The sequence below is a fragment of the Dreissena polymorpha genome, chromosome 11 (assembly GCF_020536995.1).
Source record: "Dreissena polymorpha isolate Duluth1 chromosome 11, UMN_Dpol_1.0, whole genome shotgun sequence".
In the NCBI taxonomy this organism is placed as follows: Eukaryota; Metazoa; Mollusca; class Bivalvia; order Myida; family Dreissenidae; genus Dreissena; species Dreissena polymorpha.
The window spans coordinates 73700862-73724538 of record NC_068365.1 but is presented as its reverse complement, the minus strand read 5'-3'; the positions used below and the strand labels follow the sequence as shown (position 1 = coordinate 73724538).

General features: G+C 34.4%; 1 protein-coding gene across 1 annotated transcript in view; it reads left to right on the top strand.

Moving 5' to 3' along the window:
- LOC127850759 (sperm-associated antigen 7 homolog) overlaps window positions 1-6490 on the top strand; it is a 29049-nt gene extending 22559 nt beyond the window's left edge. Inside the window, exon 7 of the mRNA XM_052384048.1 lies at window positions 3797-6490. Coding sequence (XP_052240008.1) covers window positions 3797-3975 — 179 coding nt within the window. The 3' untranslated portion in view covers window positions 3976-6490. The remainder of the gene's footprint in view (window positions 1-3796) is intronic.
- The last annotated feature ends 17187 nt before the right edge of the window (window positions 6491-23677 follow it).

The following is a 23677-nucleotide window of genomic DNA, read 5'->3' as shown; positions in this document are numbered from 1 at the left end:
TAAGAAGCAAGGCGGGACCGTTTGTAGGGACAGAACCTCTCTACAAAAAGGCGTCCTTGGTGTTAGGCGGGAACAAGCTAGAAGAAATGAATCTAAAATGCTGGTTACTTCTAAAATGGGCTTAACAGACGTCATCTAACTTTCATTGTGTTTTGTGAACTATATTAGAACAGCAAAACGGTGAATTCGAATGGAAATAATATAGATTATATATCAGCTAATGACATATTCATTTAAAGGTTAATACTTATACGAACATTTACCAACTGAATGTGCATTTTTTCTACATATTGTATACGTATCACATGCGTCAGTGGCGTTTGTGGATACGCAACTTATTTTTTAACTTGTTATAAGTGTTAATATATGCATAATAAATTTCATAAATGAGGTGGAAGTCTAATGAAATATGCAGTTATTTACAATGGTAAAATGAGTTAAAATTGAAATTTGTATTCTTTCTATCACAAAACTGTGCATTTATTTTATTTACCATAAACTTTTTTCAGATCAACAATTCATTATAAAAATAATCAAAGACAAAGATCACAGTGCGGATATTTGCAAACATAAAACTGTCAATCTAAAATTGCACTGAGTGTAAATAGTAATAATTCATCACATTAATGACTTCGCGATATGGAGCATCAAGTATGCATAAATATAATACAAAAAGCAAACCATCAATCACATTGTGTTGAAACTTTTGACTAGAAAGGTTTATATTATATCTGTATTAATAATGTTTTTGTATCATGTGACTCATTTCTACTTCAAATGAGCATAACAAATTGCATAAACTATTTTAATGAATCTACAACATCGTTATTGTTAACGCATAACAAACATTAACAAACGAAACATGAACTAAAGAACAAGGTTTTTTATAGATGATTTATCACAGGCACCAATTTATAACAAATATTATGACATAGAAAAAAACAACAACTCGTAAATGAAGATGAAAAATCCCCCCGAAATGGCTCCTTTCAAACAGGTGAAATACACTGTTGATGTCAAAATTGTGTTCCAACTACACATTGATTACACACAATGATTAGGTGTTAGACGTCGATCTTCGAATTAGTAGCCGAGTTTCATGGAGCATTACTCTGAATAAATGGACATATCGACGGTTACCCCTCTATAAATACATATAGAAAATACAATGATTGTAAGGTATATACCACAAAAAGCAATACTATGTTGATGGAATCGTTAAGAAATATAACAGCTAAAATATCGTTTAACCAACACGTCCTCTGTTTGATTAAAACTCACGCTTATGGAATCCAATTGCACCACATCAAAGTATGCAATAAGCATATTTACAAGTCAGGTATCTACAGTTTGCTTGGATGTATTGCCATGTACATTATATTACTATATTAAGCTACTACAATGTTGCCGCAGTCGCTAAAATATCCCATGGACAACTATGTCTAATGATTTAAATATATATACTACTAAGTGACTATCAGCAAAAGATCTACGTTTTAAGCAATAATTTTAATATTTTTATGTAGTAGGGGACATATTGTTTTTGCCCTGTCTATTGGTCTGTCTGTTGGTCTGTCTGTTTGCGCCAATTTTAACTTTTGCTATATTGAAGATAGCAACTTCATATTTGGCACGCATGTGTATCTCGTGAAGCTGCACATTTTGAGTGGTGAAAGGTCAAGGTCAAGGTCATCCTTCAAGGTCAAAGGTCAAATATATGTGGCCAAAATCGCTCATTTTATGAATTCTTTTGCAATATTGAAGATAGCAACTTGCTATTTGGCATGCATGTGTATCTCATGGAGCTGCACATTTTGACTGGTGAAAGATCAAGGTCAAGGTCATCCTTCAAGGTCAGAGGTCAAATATATGTGGCCCAAATCACTTATTTTATGAATACTTTTGCAATATTGAAGAAAGCAACTTGCTATTTGGCATGCATGTGTAACTTATGGAGCTGCACATTTTGAGTGGTGAAAGGTCAAGGTCATCCTTCAAGGTCAGAGGTCAAATATATGTGGCCCAAATCGTTTATTTTATGAATACTTTTGCAATATTGAAGATAGCAACTTGATATTTGGCATGCATGTGTATCTCATGGAGCTGCACATTTTGAGTGGTGAAAGGTCAAGGTCAAGGTCATCCTTCAAGGTCAAACGTCATATAGGGGGACATTGTGTTTCACAAACACATCTTGTTAATTGGAAATATAATTGCAAGGTTAGTCTGAAAATAGTTCATGTTTGTTTATAAACAAGGCTCTCAGGGGGGTGGTAGTTTTTTGTATGTCTACTGTTGTTTATAGTTAAACTTTGTAAATACTTTTAGTGACATTTTTTAGTTCAATCTGAATGACGCTTGCTGAGTGCAATTTTGTTATCATATCTTGATGTAGTCTACTCAATTAGATTTAATAATATCATCTTCAAACACGGTGACAATCTTTATGAGCATATAATTTTTTGCTCATGGTGAAGTTTTGTGATCACCTTTTGTTAATTGTCTGTCTTTCATTGTGCGTCATGAATATTTGCCTTGTTAACATTTATTGTCGGATCTTCATGAAACTTTGTCAGAAGATTTGTCATCTTGGACGAGTTCAAAAGTGGTTCAGGTCTGTTGAAAAACATGGCCGCCAGAGGGCCATTTGTTGTTCATTTTTCATGAAACTTGGTTAGAACATTTGTTCCATTGATATCTTGGGAGGCAAAAAACAGGTCATTTCTTTTTTCTCAGGTGAGAGACTTTGGGCCTGTCAGGCCCTCTTGTTAAAGTTATGTATTTTACATTGAAGGGAGCCACATGGTTCTTGTGTCACTAACAAATTTAAAGAAGATATGTGCCAATTTATTTTAAAATCGATTAATGCACCAACAAGTTATAAAAACTATTAAAATATTCTGACCTCAATGTTTGACATTGACATTTTTGATAGCTATATGGTTCTTTAGTGTGTTGTGCAAACTTATGTAGGTTTACATGTACACAAAGTTATTTTTTTATTAAATGGGGAATTTTTAGGACTGACAGACTAATTATCCCCTGCCATAGGCGGATGGTTATTGATTTGGCGTTGTCCGTCCGTCCGTCTTTCCGTCTGTCTTTCGTCCGTCTGGCACTTTTGTGCCCGGAGCCATATCTTGGAAGTTCTTTGGCAGATTTCAATGAAACTCAGTATGGGTATATATATGGATAAGAGGATGATGCACGCCTAATGGCATTGCACACCATCAGTTAATAAAAGAGTTATGGCCCTTTGTATCTTGGAAAAATGTTTTTATGTGTTTGGAGCCATATCTTGGAAGTGCTTCAGCGATTTCATTGAAACTTGGTATGAGTATATATATAGATAAGAGGATGATGCATGCCAAATGGCATTGTACACCATTGGATAATAAAGGAGTTATGGCCCTTTGTATCTTGAAAAAAATGCTTTTTTGAGTGTCAAACATAATATTTTTGTGTCCAGAAGCATATTTGCGGGGGATATCAATTTAACGAATTTGCTTGTTGACTTTGGGGTCATATTTATTCTTGCATAGGCCCCTTCACAACATGTGACTTTGAGATCATATTTATTCTTGAATAGGCCCCTTTACAATAAATCACTTTGGGGTCATATGTATTCTTGCATAAGCTCCTTCACAACATGCTTGTTTGGATATGATAAGAACAAATTATATGATCATAGGGGCTTACTAGATTTGAGTTAAGGGCTGTCTCAGATTAGCATTTGCAGTCTTCACATGAATTAAGTTATTGCCAGGCACTGCTCAATGTATTTAATTTATCACAGTGTCATCTGAAAACAAGCGAGACCAGAGAACGATAGAGCAAGTGTTGGCCGATGCAAGGGCAAAGAAAAAACAGAAGACAGAACATGTGAGACATCCCTCAGACTCACAAGATGAGGGCCTTAATTCACAGTCACAGACCGATCAACCCACACTACAAACAAGGGCAGATAACTTATAGCCCTTGTCACTTGTTTTTAAAACTTTTTATGTTTAAAGTCAATGTGTATAATTTGTGAGGCAATTGTCCCATGAAGAGTCCACAAAAAAGGCTCAAAAGTTGATGGTCAAGTGTTTTTAAGTTGTTGTTTTTAATGTTCATGAACTAAATCAAATTTTACAGAAGAAATGATACGGTATAAAGGACAAACTGCCTTGCAGCCTGAAAGGTAGCTCCCCTCTGGGAAAGGGGCTTGAATGCTTGTGCGTTAAGTGTTGTCCTAGATTAGCCTGTGCAGCCCACACAGGCTAATCATTGAGGACACTTTCCTTCTTAATTGGATTTTTGCAAAAAAGAGACTTAAATTAAAACAAAAAGTATACAAAAAACCAAATGTGTTGTTTATTATATATTCTCTTCAAACCATATTTACTTTACTACAATTCCAAACATGTTAGATTTGTGATACTGGCCTTTGTCTTTCGAATGTTTTTGTGTTATTTGTGTTGCACTGCTTGTTTTCCTCCGCCATCGACGGAGGGATATTGTTTTGGCGATGTCCGTCTGTCTTTCGGTCCGTCTTTCCGTCCGTCCGTCCGGAGCCATATCTTGGAAGTTCTTTGGCGGATTTCATTGAAACTTGGTATGAGTATATATATGGATGAGAGATGATGCACGCCAAATAGCGTTGTACACCATCTTGTAATAACGGAGTTATGGCCCTTTGTATCTTGAAAAAATGCTTTTTTGAGTGTCAAATATAACACTTTTGTGTCCAGAAGCATATTTGCGGGGAATATCAATTAAACAAATTTGCTTGTTTAATATAGCTACCAGATACTTACTTATTTTGTAATTAATTCATTTTTATATTAGTGTATCTTAATTTAGACTGATATAAATACACGTATTTCTGCATTAAAGTGAGTTGAAATGCATTAAAGGGTATACACTTAAATACTATAAATGTTATGGTGTAATCTTTTTAATTAAACTGATGAACAGTTTTAACAAGGAAAACGGGTAGTGAATATATAAGAATCAATGCAGTCATTTCATCTGAAATTATTATAGTGACATATATCAGGTTAATGTTTGAGATCTCTACCATTATTCTTGTTGTTATTGAGTTATTAAATAGTTGAACTATTTTTATGCCCCCCTTTGAAGAAGAGGGGGTATATTGTTTTGCACATGTCGGTCTGTCGGTCAGTCCGTTCACCAAATGGTTTCCGGATGATACCTCAAGAAGGCTTAGGCCTGGGATCAGGAAAGTTCATAGGTAAATTGGTCATGACTGGCAGATGACACCTATTCATTTTCAGGTCACTAGTTCAAAGGTCAAGGTAGCAGTGATTTGAAACAGTAAAATGGTTTCCAGATGATAACTCAAGAACGCTTAAGCCTGAGATCAGGAAAGTTCATAGGGACATTGGTCATGACTGATAGATGACCCCTATTGATTTTCAGTACTCTAAGTCAAAGATCAAGGTCACAGTTACTTGAAACAGTAAAATGGTATCCGGATGATATCTCACGAATGCTTAGGGTAAGGATCAGGAAAGTTCATGGGGGCATCAGCAACTCCATGAGTCACGCGAGCAATTCTTTTTTAAATTGCCAACCATACTCTAACGTATTCACACAATGGCTGCCACTAAAACTGACAGCCCATTTAGGGGGCATGCATGTTTTAAAAACAGCACTTGTTAAGGAATTGTATTTTATATAGACGTCTACAGACTTACTTAAATATTTGTTATGCATTTTTAAGCTCATCATTGTGTACAATGTGCTAAATAAGTTAAAAATTATTAAATAGTGTTGTACTCAAGGTGCACTCATAAGTTTAAAAGTTTGTTCACTAGATATCTAGGTGATGGTTAATACATTTCATTGCAGAGATTGTGAATTTTGATACTAATTTAATAGCTGCTTTTTGTTCACAAATGAACTGCCAATTTACTGCAATTAAATACAATAGAAGATGTGAAGGCGCTTTTTAAAAAATGGTGGCGGGTTTCTGCCTCCTCATTCTTACATTGTAGTGAGTTGAAGAAGGCTGCTAACACGCCATCATGTGAGAACAACAAATGCATTATGTGGAGCAACAAAATCTCTGAAGGCATAGAGAATTTACTATTTCATATGGTGGTCCTAAAACAAAGTTGCAATGGGTGTTACTTGTTTCCCTTTTATGTATAAAGTGAAAGCTTAGACAAACTCCCCTGAAACCGCAAGGCACATGGGTTTGGTATTTGACATGTAGCATTATTTGGTGGTCCTCTACCAAGTCTCTTGTTCAAATTTTGCCTCATGGGCCAAAAATGGGCCACGCTCTAGCGGTTACATGTTTAGCTTTTATGTACACAGTTAAAATAATCTTTTCTCATTAGGATCAGAATTTTCGTAGAAGCTTTATATTTTATTTAAGTGACATATAGTACATACATATAATAATTATTATATACAATTTCAAATCAAACTAAAATAATGAAATGTTTAGAATATTGAATCAAGAAATATTTTATATCAATGTTTACAGTACTGCCCAGCCATGAAAATGGCTTACGAGTCACTAAACAAACATGGATAAATATAGCACTTGGAGTATATAGTAAAATTATCACTGATTTGATATAGGAAATAGCATTTATAAATGTCATGTACAATTTTGTATAATAATCCTAATAGTCATAGCGACATACACAGTTTAATTTCTCATTTTCAGTAGCAATCCTTTATAAATAAAGAAAATTTATATATCACTCGTTAAACCATCATTAGGCATTTAAGTCACTATAGTACATACAAATCAGGTCTGGTGTAATCGTTTTTATCGTTATGATCGAATTATAAAACATAAGTCTCAGGTTTGTATACCATCAACATAACATAATAAGAAGTGGTACTCTGATTTTATTTTATTTGGTTCCTTGCACAGTAAACACAGTCTCTCTTCAGCCTTCAGGTGTCCAATCTCCCAGTTTTAAAGTGAATTGTGAGGTTCCAGTTCTGATCTGCCTAATGAACGACCTGAGTTCTTTCTTAAGGCACATTTCAAATAATTTTCGCACACACACTAATTTGTATTTGCTGATTCTTCGATGTTCTTACTTGGCTGGGGTTCAAGGCCATGGGTCCATTTGCTGATGTCAGTTTTCTTAAGGTGTTTGTGTCCGACTGAATAAACTATCTAGTGAGATGTTGCCCATCGATCTGCATGCAAACAAGTGCTGTAGGTTTAGTGAGTCAAAGGTTTGTTAAATGTCGGAGCTCGGGCCCTTATTGTAAGATAAGTACCTATTTAATACCTTCTTTTTTAACTTATTGTCTTCATGACAGTGTTATGAAGTTTTGGCATGTATCATTGTTTGGTGTTTCTCAACCGTGTTGTTTTTTTCAAATTATGCCTGCTGCTGGGGTCATATTGGTCCCATCAAAGGGTAACTTCTTAAAATTATCTCTGCTGAGTTTAAAAATGGTTGTGGTCTTTTGAAAAACCTGGCTACCATGGGTTGGAAGTTTCCTTAGGTGGCTATGATGAACTCTTTCAGTGCGGAAACGGAATTTTGAAGGCCTTTGCAAACAGTTTGGATCCAGATGAGACGCCACAGAACGTGGCGTCTCATCTGGATCCAAACCGTTTGCTATTCTGATAGTATTCTTTGAAAAAAATCAAAGAAAATGCTATTTTCAAAATTCATCAGACGACATTTTAGCAGACGACAAATTTCCCAGCATGCAAAGGGTTAAACAATATGATCAAGTGTTGTCCAAACTTCATGAAACTTGTTTGGATAGTTTTAATGGTACCTCAGCTAGGTTCAAAAAAGTTTTTTTGAAAATGCTCAGAAAACTTCAGTTCATTTGGGTTATGTACATGCAGGACATAAGGCCCTAATGTTTTGCAACAAAGGGTAATTACTTATAAATTCTAATAATTAATTAGAGTAAATGTGATGGTTGAAAACCGGTGCTCTTGTGTTCTTTATTTGTGCCTGTCTTCCGTCCATGCTGTCTGAATGTGAGAGATCTAAGCTGGTGGGTATGTTTACTTACCAACACGAATTTGGTACTAGTGTATTTGTGTAAATTCATAAATTCAGTGTATTATTTTTTAAACGCAACACGAAACAATCACATATGTTGCTGGTATTAGACTATCGCTTGCAACATACATGTAATTACAGTGAATGTTAAAAACTCTAATTTAATGTAAAGTTTTAATTCAAATTACTTTCACGGTGTTTTCCTTTCAAATGGTGTGTCCAAATTGTTCTGTGCATAAATGCTCATATATATCATTCACTTGTAGAAAAAAGGCTTTGTATCACATTCTATTCAATCTCCAATTGTCCCTTATTTTCAATTATTTTCTTACATTTCAGCATTTCTAATCATGTTTCTTTTTCATATTTCAATTATGCTTTTATTTTATACTTTTATAATGCTAGACTCGTAAACAATTATTGAAAATACTTACAGTTTATTTGTTTAATCTATCATAACATTTTATTAGAAATTATGCCTTTAAATTACAATCATAATGAATGGGATATATCCGTGAATACCTTTGCCAGTTTTATGAATACAATGTTTGAAACCTTAATGAATGCTTTATTTTTGCCCTTACACCATTGCAAGAGGTACTTTGAAAGTATGTTAAATAATCCTTGTTCAATTAGCTGATCTGAGCACAAAGCATTTTTGAGATTGCTTTTTGTCCGTTCTGCGTTGTCAACATTTACCTTGTTAATATTTTTTTATCCACAAAGAAAATAATCACCTGCGGCTTCCTATCAGGGTAAATATGAATGTCTATCTATAGAACGAGTATGTTTGTTCAAGAACAAGATAAACAAAACAATGTGATTTGATTATGCATTCGATTCGATTTGTTTAACATATAACACTATTTTATCTTCACTTTTGATTTACACACATTTTGTAGATTTGTATGCTGCCTATATATATATATGGGGAGCATATAGTTGCCAGTTTGTCCTTCCGCACATCCGTACTTCTGCACTTCCATACTTCCGTACGGTCAAGGTCAAAGTCACCAAGGCTAATAATAGACTTTTGTTACAGTCTCTCATAGCACCTTCAATACTTTACCGATCTCTTTCATATTTAGCGTGTAGATACCTTGCATGGACCTCTACCTTTTGATGAGGTTTGAGGACACTGAACTCAAGGTCACCAAGGCTAATAATAGACTTTTGTTACAGTTTCTCATAGCACCTTCAATACTTTACCGATCTCTTTTATATTTAGTATGTAGATATCTTGCATGGACCTCTACCTTTTGATGACGTTTGAGGTCACTGGGGTCAAGGTCACCAAGGCTAATAATAGACTTTTGTTACAGTTTCTCATAGCAACTTCAATACTTTACCGATCTCTTTCATATTTGGCATGTAGATACCGTGCATGGACCTCTACCTTTTGATGACGTTTGAGGTCACTGGGGTCATGGTCAAGGTCACCAAGGCTAATAATAGACTTTTGTTACAGTTTTTCATAGCACCTTCAATACTTTACCGATCTATTTCATATTTGGCATGTAGATACCTTGCATGGACTTCTACCTCTTGATTACGTTTGAGGTCACTGGGGGTCCTGGTTACCAAGGCTAATAATAGATTTTTCCGTCACACTTTAGTTACAGTTTCTCATAGCACCTTCAATACTTTACGATCTCTATAATAGACATGTAGGTACCTTGCATAAACCTCTACCTTTTGATGACGTTTGAGGTCACTGGGTCAAGGTCACCAAGGCTAATAATAGACTTGTTACAGTTTCTCATAGCACCTTCAATACTTAACCGATCTCTTTCATATTTGGCATGGACCTCTACCTTTTGATGAGATTTGTAGTCACTGGGGTCAAGGTCACCAATTCTAATAATAGATTTTCTCAAGGTCACACTTCGGTTACAGTTTCTCATAGCACCTTCAATATTTGACCGATCTCCTTTATATTTGCATTGTAGGTACCTTGCATGGACCTCTACCTTTTGATGAGGTTTGAGGTCACTGGGGTCAATGTCACTGAGGCTAATATTAGATTTTCTTAAGGTCTCACTTTTTAACACACAATTAACCCATAGATCGACAAAGCATCATTGGGGAGCATCCATCAGTTTTACTGATAAGGATACAACGCCATCAATCAATCCAAGGCTGTAAAGCTGCCACCTTTTCATAGACACCAGGGTTTTCTGGTAAAGCACATTTATGCCCAGGATATGAAGCCCATCACATAGTAAAGTCCATCAACACTGCACACCAGAGGTCCACCCGAGTCTCCTAGGCAGGCATCGATGCCGCCCTCCATATAACCGGCACAAACCATGTTCGGTGTGAAGTTGTCTTTGTATTACCTTTTGCAGTCAACATCCATCATCAATTAAACGAACCTCGGCTGAATGAAGTACAGTCTGACATGCAGATCCAATATTTTGATTTTAATATATATATATATATAGGAGAAAATCAAGATTTGTTATATTATTCTAAACGTTTCCATATAACGCAATTGTAAAAAAATTCGTTTAGACCGTATTAATTGTTCATATCTGATAATTGCAAATCATTTGCTCAATATAAATGGCATTGAAGATGAAGAATAACAACACTATCCAAATAAATAGTTACAACTGTAAATAAATAACAGGAGCAACGCGAAAATTATTGGGTCAATTCAATCGTAAAAAATTACAAAATATACAAAAGCAACAACAACATGTATTGTTGTTGCAATTTTGTACTTCTGTTCGCTCTGTTCGCATGAATGAACTTAAAAGGAGACATTTTACACAACATTTTATCAAAAAATCTTATTGAAACGCGTCTGTTCATATAAATATACTATATACACTATGCTTTTCAATACATAAAACATGCAAATAGCACGTTTTTTGCACAGTTAAAGGGCTGCGATTGGTCAATACTAACCAGTACTCTACAACTGCGGGTAAGTGTCCAATCTCAAACGGGTATCAACACAAACATGCATACATATGTTGATATATATTTTAAGAAAAGAGATTGAGAACTTGGACTTAACGCTTCAGTTCAATTCTATACGATCACTATACAACTGTATGACAGCGTTGATGTACCTTTTTTATCATCAAAGGACGTTTTTCCCCATCCAGAGATGTGACACCTTAGTCCAGTCCTGCATATTAGCACCCGCCTAACAAGCCTGCTGTAATTCATCGTTAAACTGTATACCAGACTCTTGGTTTAGCTTCACCTTCATCAGGGCTATGTCATAATCATAGAACGGATCTACATATGGAAAAAAAGGACCAGTGAAAAACCCAGTCAAGTTCACATTTAAATGAGTAAAATGATAAACGAATAAATCCTATCACATGTATATGTTTTGGAATACATAAGCATACGACTGAAAACCATTAACTCTTAAACAAACCATTCAAAATTCTCGAAATATGCGTCTACTTACTAACTAGTTCATGTTTATTATAACACTAAGCTTTTCCACATACACATGAAGTTAAAATTAACTTATGCAGTTCGACGCAAAACCATTCTCACGTGTATAATTAGGATGTTTAATAAGGTGCTCCAACTCGAAATGTTCTTCAAATGTATCTCCTTTCAAAAGGGCGTGTTCCCTGGAATGAACCATTATGTCATCTTTGTTTGTGTTACTAAACTAATTATGTTTTTTAACGTATATCTATTCTTAAATGAGTTTATAATGAGGAAAATTGCATTCAAGATAACGTGTTGATATCAATTCAAACATATTTAATTAAGACAATGCGCTATGTTTGCATGGTGGAAAAAGACTTCCGTGATGTTAAATTATGTCGAAGCCTTCATCGTCTTGTTTTAACGTTAAAATTACATATTCATAAATGCCATTGCAAGCATACTCAAAGCAGTGATCGGCGCTAAGTATCCAACGGTCGTTCAAAATGGTCCCGCAACACAAGTGTTCGTACAATTGGTTTGTACTTCTCCAACTTCTTTTAGTTTTCGAACTCCAGCTTGTCATGGATAGAAGCCCTTTTCTGCCTCCTTACCACCAATTATCCGATGAAATAAATGCTATTTTCTTCTTGAACAATGTTCCAGAGGACGAATACATAGAAACCAACATTTATTAACATCCGCACACAACTTAATGTTTATTTATTCGCCATAGCTTACTCCTATAACTCTTGACCTAGATTCCTTCGGTAAAGCTGCAACTTAAAATTTTATGGTAGTGGAACTATGCATTGTTTTCTTACTTTTTAAATTAAGCAAATGAAAAACGATGAGTATGGGTATTACAGAAAATAATATTTGCTTGCATGTATACTACTCTCCTGAGTTTCTACCAGTTTATTGCTCGGCTGTGTAAATTAACGTCAAGAGGATAATGCACCCTATAAATATTACACTTTTGAAAACATGGTAAAGTGTAATATTTTTTCACACTACTTATAATACTACTGATTAAGAGTTTTATAGTTTTTTAAGCAGCATGAAACGTGTCAAGTACGAAAAAAAGACTTCACCATAGAAAACGAGAGAAGTCACGATATCGATTATCGTCGTTCTTTTGTATTATATCAAGGCGCAACAATAAACAGCACAATGTCATTGGTCTTTAAAAATCAACATGTCTTGTTTAATTGATGAAAATGTAAAATGTGTTATATGGCATAGCCTGGTGATGGCTCACGGAATTCCATAGTGACTTTCATTGTGCTATATATTACACCAGCATCTCCACCATATACAATCGAGTATTAGAATAATCTAAAATGAACAATCCCGACGTTGGCTTGGTAATTACTCACCACATGCTTTCTTAGGAATGCATATAACTGAGGCCTATTCATGGTGTCCACAGTCATGAGACCCAAGACCAGAATGGCGGCATGCCATGATGAATGGTTTAGTTCCGTCACAATGTACCTAATCCAGAAGAATACGTGAACTGCCCTGACCATAGTAGGCTTCACTAAGCGCTTTCCCTCCACTGTAAAAAATGTTTGTACTATTATATGTTTATAACTCAAATACCTTACAGAATATACACAGTTTACATAATTGTACATGAACTGATTGATACAAAATGCGAGGCATTGCACACAACCAGCAAAACAAAAAAGATAAATATAAAGAAGTTCAATTGTATTTTAGGTTAACCCCTTTGGATATATCACTTTGGAACACTGCAAATAAACATATTGTTTGTCTTTTCTCTTGCGCTTAGACAACGGTTATTTCAAAACTGCATTAATAATCAAACGTTATACGTAATTATTTTATATAACAATTCATTTCATAGTTTTCTCAGCAACAACATTACTTAATTACAATAACTTGCTGTCAGTTTCCAATTAATACTTTTAACTCACTCATATATCCGAGCATTTTGCAAATGACTTTGGCATCGTTGTCGTCCCATCTATCGCCACACACAGTACCTCGTACATCACCGATAACAAGTTCAACACGACCAGATTGGTTATTTTTTCAATTAACCAACTCTACTCTCACCACATTCTGTGCTAAATCTTAAAGGTTAATGGGATTTATCTTAAGATCAGTAAGTAAGTTAACAGTATCATAACTCATTTCCATACAAGTGACAAAAGTTAATATTCCTTTGCACTTGTGTCTTTACTGATCACATCATAGCCAGATGTCAAATCAATGTTGAGCCGTTCGTTGGATCATTAACGAAACCAATAAGTATACTCGTTTTCGATTTAATTGCTCAACTTTGAGATTACAGATAAAACTATGGAATAATATTGACTTTCACCTATGATTTTAATTTTGCATCGTTAACTGAATGATACCTGTCCATTATCTGTATGTTTCATGTTTTAAAATACATCAATTTTAGACCATAAATAATTGAATTTAGTGTATATTTAATATGTATCATTTTAATTCCAAGTACCATCCACACATTTTGCAAATTAAGTATAAATGTTTACAATTTTAAAAAACAAGGGAATTTACATAAATGAAAAACGTCATATATCATGATATTTTTCTACTTGTATTTGTTGATATGTAATTTTAAGACGGTATATTTATTAAATATGTTAATTTATTAACATTAGATCGCATGTTTAAAATTGACAAATGCAATTCTAAGCCATTGTTACACTTTTGCATAAGCAAAATTATGACAGTAAATGTTACAAATACTGATGTTCAGTTATTCATTGGTATCTTATTATTGACTCATTTCAAAGTTGGTATTTAACAATCTGGAATGTTAGATCAGTTAATTTATTATCCAACCTTAGGTGAAATCCTTTGTATTTGTTTGTACTTTATAAATCCATATTAACTGAAAAAAATACGATCAAATTTCATAAATCTACAGAGGTTTACTTGTTTACCCTTAGGTGATTTTTTGTCGAAAGTTGAGAGTTGACAACTGATGCTGGACTTTAATGAAGCTTTATTTTGGAAGGAGTGTATTAAAACAGCCGCCAAATTCAAAGGTGTATGATTGACATATGTTTTTCGATAAAACTACAGTAAAACTACAACTTTAAAAAGGAATTGTAGACAGCAATAAACTAGTTAACCTTAAAATCTGAGAAATGTGCCTGGAAAAAAGTTGGTTGGCATTTTTTAGGCATGGCTTCTTTTTATGTTTTTTTGGTATCTACATTCCCTCGGCTGAAAATCAGATGGGATGTCACCTTCTCAGGTGCTTGACTTCTTTTTAATTAGGTCAAAGGTCAATGGGTACAGTCTTCTGTTGTTAAGGATATGAAATAAATCTCATTGTGATTTATAACTAAAATTGAAAAGTTTAAGGCAGTAATATTGTCTGAAAATAAACCTGCTTGGATCTAATTAAAATTTTATCTATTCTAGTGTTCACGTAAATAGGTAAAAAGGTCATTTAGTGCACTTTTATGCCAAAATTAACATAACAACTGGCATGGAAAATCAACAGAATAAATGTTATGTTCAAAAAGTATTTTATAACCAATGGAATAGTATTTGCTAGATCAAATCTTTGTTAACTCTATAAACATATTTGTCAAGTAAAAAGAAAAATTAAAAGGATCCATTATATATACATGTATAATGAAGTACTACTTAGGCTAAATAAAAAAAAAGAAACTCATTTGTGTATAAGAAATAAGTAGGCATGTTGGACAGAAATACAATGTTATAACTGCTGACCAGCCATTATACAGCACAGGCAAAGAAATATTATGGGCAAATAAACAAACGTTACAAGAATGTCATTTTCATGATGGGAGGACTTCATGTATGCTTCAACTTCTTTCGCGCGATCGGTCAACATAATTATGCAATGTTCAGGATTGGATGACGTATTTCTTGAAGTAGGTGTATTGGAACTATATTCTGTTACTAAGGTTATGGATCGAACGGCATATTATCGTGCGGTTAGGGGCCATATGCTTGCATATGAGGCGATTTGGAGGTTAAAGATAAGATATTTTAGTCAGTGGTTAGAATCTAAGGAAGAAGAAATTCCAGAACTTGAACATGAAGTAAGAGAGTTATAGGTTGCTTTTGAAATGAAAAGTCGCTTAAACCAAGATGATATTCGTGAAGCAAATGACAATCTTCTTGAAGCAGTCAAGGAGAAAAAGATATGTGAATTACAAGATACATTCGACAAAGAGAAAAGTGAAGTGAAGAACTTTTCTTTCTGGAATTCCTACCTACATTTGGTTGATATACTTATGAAGTTCATTAAAGCCCAAAGAACAGACTATTGGCTGTTGCATATTGAAGCCTTTTCCGAGATGCTACCGAAGCTAATTGTGTACGACCACACAATCTATGCACGTTGGGGTCCTGTATATCTAGCAGACATAAATGCATTATAATTTGCAGCACCTTAAGTGTTCAAAGAGTTTATAGAAGGTCACTTTGTAGTCAGGCTGAAGGAAAAAGCATTCAACGGAGTACCTGTCGACCAAGCTACTGATTGCATAAACATAATGTGTAAAACGACAGGTGGTATAATTGGAATAACAAGACAGGACCAGACAAGAGATAGTTTTTATTTGTGAGCGATGCTCGCAAATAATGCAGACGCAATTTTGCAAATCAGTATGCCTTAGCAACGGCAGGGCCCGTAACCCAGTACAATTTAGAAAATGACAAATGCTTAAAGCGTTTGGTTTAACCACCTCATCTGCCTGTTCTCACTGGTACACTACACAGTGTATTCAACAGCTTGTAAGACAACGTTGGCAAGTCTAGTGTTTGTCATTGAAATCTGTACATATTGGCTGCTTTGAGGGAAAACGGGGCTTAATGTATGTCAAATAAGATTAGTCTGTGCACACTGATTAGCTGTATCAATGATTTGAAAAAAACACACACACATCTCAACATGTGCTTTAAGACACACTCTTTATAAATTTGAATGGGTTGTGGTCATTTCAAACTTGCGATGTAAAAAGCTATAACATAATTTTGAAAACTGAGTTGCATCTAAGATTATACAAAAACGAAAAAATTGAGTGCCCCCAGCGCTTTGATTGTATTACGTGGTTAGTAAGTTCTGAGGTTTCAAATAGTACCAAGAAACATTGTTCAATCAAATTGATGATGACGAAGATAATGGAATATTCAATAATAGAGCAGATGGAACTCGCTCGAGAGTTTCTTCAGAGGAAGAGTGCACAAAGAAAATGATGCAGCTCTTTGATTCATATGATATATTCGGAGTGCATGAAGAGGAGAACAGACTGTTCTCAATAGCATCTAAGGACATTGTAACTAATGATATTAGAGATGTTTTATTGACCTGTGAAAGTCGAGGTAAAACATTACTCAAGGAATTTGTAGAGAAAAGGCTGAAAGAGCAGAATGTTGAATGTTATGCTCCTATTGAGAAGGTACAATCCAAAACATTTGCATATCTCTATAAGGAGACAGTCAATGAAAAGCAGAAAGTGACAAAGATTTTAAAGGCTGACAGAAAGCTAATGCAGGGACCTTTCAACGCAACTAATTCAGGGAGAGCCGTAGAAACAGCATCTGTACTAGAACATGAACTTTCGGATGTGCTTTTATCATTTGCAAAGGCTAGTGTGGAAATGCATGAAACCCAGAAATCAAACTACTCCAAGGGCTTACAAAGGACAATGATATAGTGACGCCTCAAGTTGTTCCGACTGATGCAACATGTGCAATTGATGGACACGCTCTAATACATAGTTTAGGTTAGCCAAAGGACAGTCAAACATTTGGACAATATGCAACTGTTTTTGTAACATCTATTATAAGTCTTTTCAGCGCAAACACTACCCGAGTTGATGCGTCTTTTGATCGATACTTTGGAAGTAAATCTATCAAAGAAGCAACGAGAGTTAAGAGGAAAGGAAAGCGTCGACTTATTGTTTATGTTCCGCAAATATGGGAACAGTATATCACACACAATTACAATAAAGCAGACTTGGCTGAATTTCTCTCAAACGAATTGCTAAAACAATAAGAAAATCAGAAGCAGAATCAACTATAGTTGTAGGAGGTGGATTTCCAGATGATGTTGATTCAAAGTCGAGTATTTTTTGATGCGACAAACCTACATGTATGTGTAAATCATGAGGATGCAGATACGCGGTAGATATTGCACTCAAGGGATGCTATTGATAGAGTCTACAAGCGTTTAGAAGTATATTGTAGACACACTGACGTTCTGCTCTTGTAAATGCACCACCTTGGAGCTGACGCCGAGGTATATATTATATCTGGTACAGTCAAACAAAGAAAATGTTATCCTGTGCACACAATATCTGAAAAACTAGGTGACAATGTCAGAAGGAACATTTTGGGGTTACATGCATTGACAGGATGCAAAACCATGTCTGCTCTAAATGGAATAAGTAAGAAAATCGCCTGGGTGAAGTATATCGCACAACCTGATACATTTGAGGGTGTTCGTAGAGATGGTGATGCTCTATCAGTTTCTAAATTTCTGTGAGTGCTGTATGGCTGCTGTGAAAATCACCCACCAAACATTTACACATATAGGTATCAGTTATTTTGGAAAGCCTGGAAGAGTTTGGATGTGTTACCCCCTACAAATGATGCGCTTGAAATTAACATTAAAAGGGCAAATTATCAGGCAAAATATGACTAAATACCACAGATAAGGATTTTCAGCCTGATGATCCTCTTGATTCTGGCGCATGGAAAATTGAAGAAAATTCATTGAAACCGGTATGGATGGGGAAACCAAATGTCCTGCAGCATCTGTCCAGTTAGTGTCATGTGGCTGTCAAACCAAGTGTAGAACAGCACGATGTAAATGCTATCGATCTGACCAAGGATGCTTGTTTCAATGCGCATGTGAATTATTAGATAATTATTGTAAACGATAAAAGATAAGGAGATACATATACTGCCATAGTAATTCGTGTTTTGGAACAAAACTGTGAATTTATGTAACATATGTTAAATAAATTATCACACAGGACCGATATTATCTTCAGCATTATGATACAGAAGGTCATACTAGTGCATTGAAGTCCGATGAACATTTGTTTTATATTATAAATGGTACTTCAAGATTTTGAAATATATAAATAAATAGATCACTGTTTTTGGTAAAACAAGTTCAGTTTTACATTATTCATATCTATTACAATTTATACTAATTTTATGAAGTAAAAATAACTTATCTTGCATGAATATGACTTAATAGAACGTACAGTATTAAAAACTTCATTAGAGTATACTATTTGAGCTGAAATCTTTTATTTAAAATAGTATTTAGCATAACAGCATATAAAACAATAAAAATATTTAGACTGTAACGTAGATCAAACATGTTTACTTGTAACTATACTTTCATTGTTTAAAGTCGCGTAATTGTATTAATAGAATAATGCAGAAATAATATTGGTTCTTATTTAAAAAGTTGTTATATTATAAAACGCAATAAGTATTACAAGTCTATAAATGAACATTGTTTTCTTTTGATTTAGGTAACGTAATTTACAAAGTTAGGAACATTTACTTAAGATACAACAGAGAAATATTCATTTCATCATCAAAGTATTCATCTCTCATTGAAAAGTTACTTACAAATATATTATACATAGATCTTTGGTTGGTTTCAACATGCACTGCAATTTACGTCCTATGCGGGTTATCAAAGTGCACTTGATGACCTTTGACCTACGTATGAAAAGCCAAAATCATTAAAAAATGAGAACACCCTTCGAGTATCAAATATAAGTGAGTTCAGGAGTAAAGCCAGTAACAGTATCTGATGTTTCACAATTTTGGCAATGTTGCCTCAATTTTTAAAGCAAAATGCACTCATTGACCTTTGACCTAATTACAGGGTCGTCAAGCATCCCAGAGGGTGACATCCAGAATTGTTTAAAAAGTTATTTGCAATCATTTTAACATTAAAGGAAGCCATGCCTAAGAAATGCCATCAGATGTCAGATTTCAGGAAATTTTAGGCCAACTAAAACGCGTCAATTTGTAAAATTGGACGCTTCATTTAAGTAACAAAAGGAATATGTGTAAAGCCATGCTCATTTTGAGAGAAAGAGGGAGAGGGAGAGAGAGAGAGCGAGAGAGAGAGGGAGAGAGAGAGAGAGAGAGAGAGAGAGAGAGAGAGAGAGAGAGAGAGAGAGAGAGAGAGAGAGAGAGGAAGGGAGGGAGGGAGGGAGGGAGGGATAGTGAGATAGAGAGAGAGTAATGGAATCGGGTAAACACCAGAACATTGTCAGAGATCAACGCAAATGTGTTTTATGCAACCTAAATGATATCGAGGGTGATAATCACTTTGTTATTATATGTCCTTACTATGCCGATGTTAGGAATTCATTAATTCCAAAGGTATTATTGTTCTCGCCCAAATAAGTTCGAGTATATCGAACTACTTAATAGTTCAAATAAAAGTGCTAAGAAAACTAGCCATGTTTTGTTTAAAATGCTGTAAAATGCGAGAAAATGTCTTATATATGTTGAATAAATTATATATTTTTCACAAAGCCAATATCTTTAGAATAATGGTATACGTGTTACAATTAATAAACTAGATTTTTAAATTAAGTGATCACTATGTAGTAACCTCATCCATGTAACATCCTCACTTAAACATGTTGTATTTCATTCCTTTTAAATTGATATTTCTTTGATATGATGTTTTGTATTTAATTAGACGCATGCTGTTATTGCTTATGCATTTTTATGACGAGGTGCTGTATATATGCTTAAGTCGAAATAAACTATTCTGTTCTGTTCTCTCTGGGACGACACTTTACGCACATGCATTAAACTCCTTTTCCACAGAGCACGGCCCACATAGATTCTGAACATCCAGATATATTATCATGAGACAATAGTTATCAATATATGCTACTCTTATGTCGGGAACGTGAACAATCTCCTATACAAGTCAGGACAAAACAAACTGCACAACACAAAACATAATCATCATCAAATCTGGGTTAATCGCATTGGAACGGTCACAGTAAAGCATTTAAGGTTGCATTAATGAGGGATACATGCACGGTAGTTGAGATGTGCAAACTGATGTTGAATTTAAACTAATAGGAAGCTCATGGGACGCAACAAAGTATGACTTTATAATCTCTATAATCTAACCAAGCTAAATGTAACGTTCCGACTAATGTCAAGTGAAAAACAGATAACCAGTTAAATGCATGGGCAATTCATACATTATCCGGTATCTTGATAGAACCACATTTCCATTCATATATTAGTAGGAATTTGAGAGTATAGATAAACGGCATGCTGTGTCAATAGTTAGGGCATCGTATTCAATATTAGTTTTATAGGTATAAATTTCAAACTCTATAGAATTAAAGCCTTAAGAACAGAACAGAACGATGGGCTATCGTGGCAAAACTTAGTACCTTAATGGATTCACGTTTGTTTGGTAGAACCATGGCAAAAAAATACACAATATTTAAATATGGGCGCATGGACTGAAAAGTAGCTTGGGTTTACTACATTTGTGAATGGTAAAATGTCATTTAAAAACTATGTCATTCGGACACCATAACCTTCTGTGCCAAAGGCAAAGAATAATTTTGTGGACCAGTTTATTTTCAACTATTTTACTAATAATATCAAAGCTTCCAAATTGATGTTTATACTAGTATACTATATTTAAATAAAAAAAACAACACTTGTCCCTATTAGCGTTTATGTTTTAGTTGGATTAGCCTCTTTAATTGTGAACTGTGGTAACAGAGTTAATTGGTCTTCACCGACACTTCACTCACCCCTCAAACACTCTTTAATATGACCGAAGTAGTCGCCTACCAACAGGAAGCTATGAGTATTGCCCATGTTTGAATTATACTCTCTATCAAAAGCTTGAACATATGCTGGCTTTGTCACCCATATCGTTCTGCATAAAATTAAAACACGCGTTAAAAGTGACCATTTGCGATGATATTTGCTGATAGTGTTCACTGTTTGAAGGTTCCTTACAAATTTATTATCCGAAAATTTTCATAAAAATCACAATAAAATCATAAAATATTTAGTTTGTAGTGTTAACGGATAATGAGGGATTACAATTCACGATTATTTTTGTTTCATTTGATATGACCACTATTGGATAAAAAGTCAACAGAGTATATGATTTTCCACCATTTATTCACATTTTGAGCATTCAACTTGAGATTTTTTCGAAAATAATAATGTCGTAACGCTAAAATAATCACGAAACTGCACGTGTCGTTTTAAGCGTTTTATTCGGGAACCAGAAATATCAACAAATGAAAATATTGACAGTTTTCACTTTTGGTAAGAACGTTTTCAAACAATGAGCTTCCCTTTTGAAATCACGAATTTCCCATTTCCATTTTAAATTTACGAAAGCAAATAATGAATGGCATGTTCACCATAACTAAAGATTTGTTGATGATATTACATTAAATGGCACTGAAATGTTAACAAGACAGAACAGACGCAATTGCTCCGGATATATTTTCCACTATTGTAGTGGTAAATGTAATGTTCATACCATGGCTTCAAAAGAAATGTTTTAATAAAACCATTCTTTAGTACATCATGAACCATTCATCTATGAATTCGATCACATCAGATCCATACTCATATTTGAACAGGACAGATCATATAACATAAAATCAATATACATATTGGAACTTATTCTTTCGAGAGTTTACTTAAAACCAGATTTCTGACAAGATCCCCGAATTAAGTTTGAAAAAAAGGGCATTTTACGGAATACCGGGCTTGCTTAGAAAACTGGGCTGGATTTCACAAACGTTTATGTCTTAATTTTAGACGCAAACTTAAGATAAGAAACGAAATATTGTTATATCCGTAATTCGTGTTATTAAACGATCACATAGATCACTTTACATTCATTTAAAGCCTCTATAACGCTCAAATCAACGAAAAAAACGTAAAGTATTTCGTAAAATAAAGTTACCACCTATACAATCAGTGTTCCTTATAGCAATAGCCACAGTTTTAATTCTAGATGTTGTGTGATTACATAGATTTTTGTAGATACAAAATGCTTGTTTTTGTAGTGGTCTTTGAGTGGCATTAGCAGCTTTTGTTGCGTCATACATATTTCCCAAACATTTAAAACACTGTGCGGACGCATTCAGCGAAAAGTTAAAAGGAGGCCAGCAGAGCATTTGTCATTACTATTTCTACGAACAATTGGAACTGTTTTCTTCCGCATATTTAGGAAGTGTAGTGTTAAGTACATGTATTTTCATTAGGAACATAACATGTAAACACTTGTTTTTTCTTTGTCAAAAGTAGATAAATTGTCTTCCAATTAAAAGTGTTCATATCCGTTTGATAAATGTTCGAGGTATTACCATCAGATAGAAAAGGACGCTTTCCACACTTGTTCTTCAGACATTCATATGTCAGTGGAAAGCTAACATCTCGGTAAAATACTTATCATAAAGTTATATAACTTATGAACATTTTGTGAATTGTAAGTGATCTGGAGAAAATTATTTTAGTTTTTTTCTTACCTTGGTTGTTTGAAATAAAACACCCTTTAGTGGACGTAAACAGATGCGATTGTTATTCAAAGTTATTCAAAGGAATACTAAATACAAGCCATGTGGACACCGGTTCCTATTTCATATATAGTCTGCATTCTACTGGTGGCTCCTTCAGCTAGTGGTAAGCAAAATGTTTAAATTGTTTACATATTTATTAACGTTTTTACTCTGTCCGGTTTTGTAAACGCATGTCCGTCTAATTTCTTGTACGGACGGAGTAAAGCTCAAAGTGGATTGAAGTGACTCAAACGATAATCCTCCAATTGACATGTGGCTTTGAGACGGAGTGGGGAGTACAACGAATCTCTTTTAGATGTTTACTGTGCTATTCCATTCTATACATAGAGGTATGATGCCAATCCTTTCGTCGATTAACAATTATATTTGGCTGAATGTGCACACGCTTCAATAGAGTCAATAAAGTTATTCTAACAACATCAACTATTGTATTATGATATTATGGTATTAACTATGGTATTTTATTTACTACAAACACTAAAATATTGTGTAAGCATATGTCCGTGCAAAACAAAATGCATGTTCATGCGTGCTCATGTTGTTGTACGTACACTTCTAAATGCGTATACAAGCATGCGTGTCGCACTGCAAATGTTTGTTTATTAAACACATACCTGCGAATAAGCCTCTTTAAATGAGTTACATGAATTA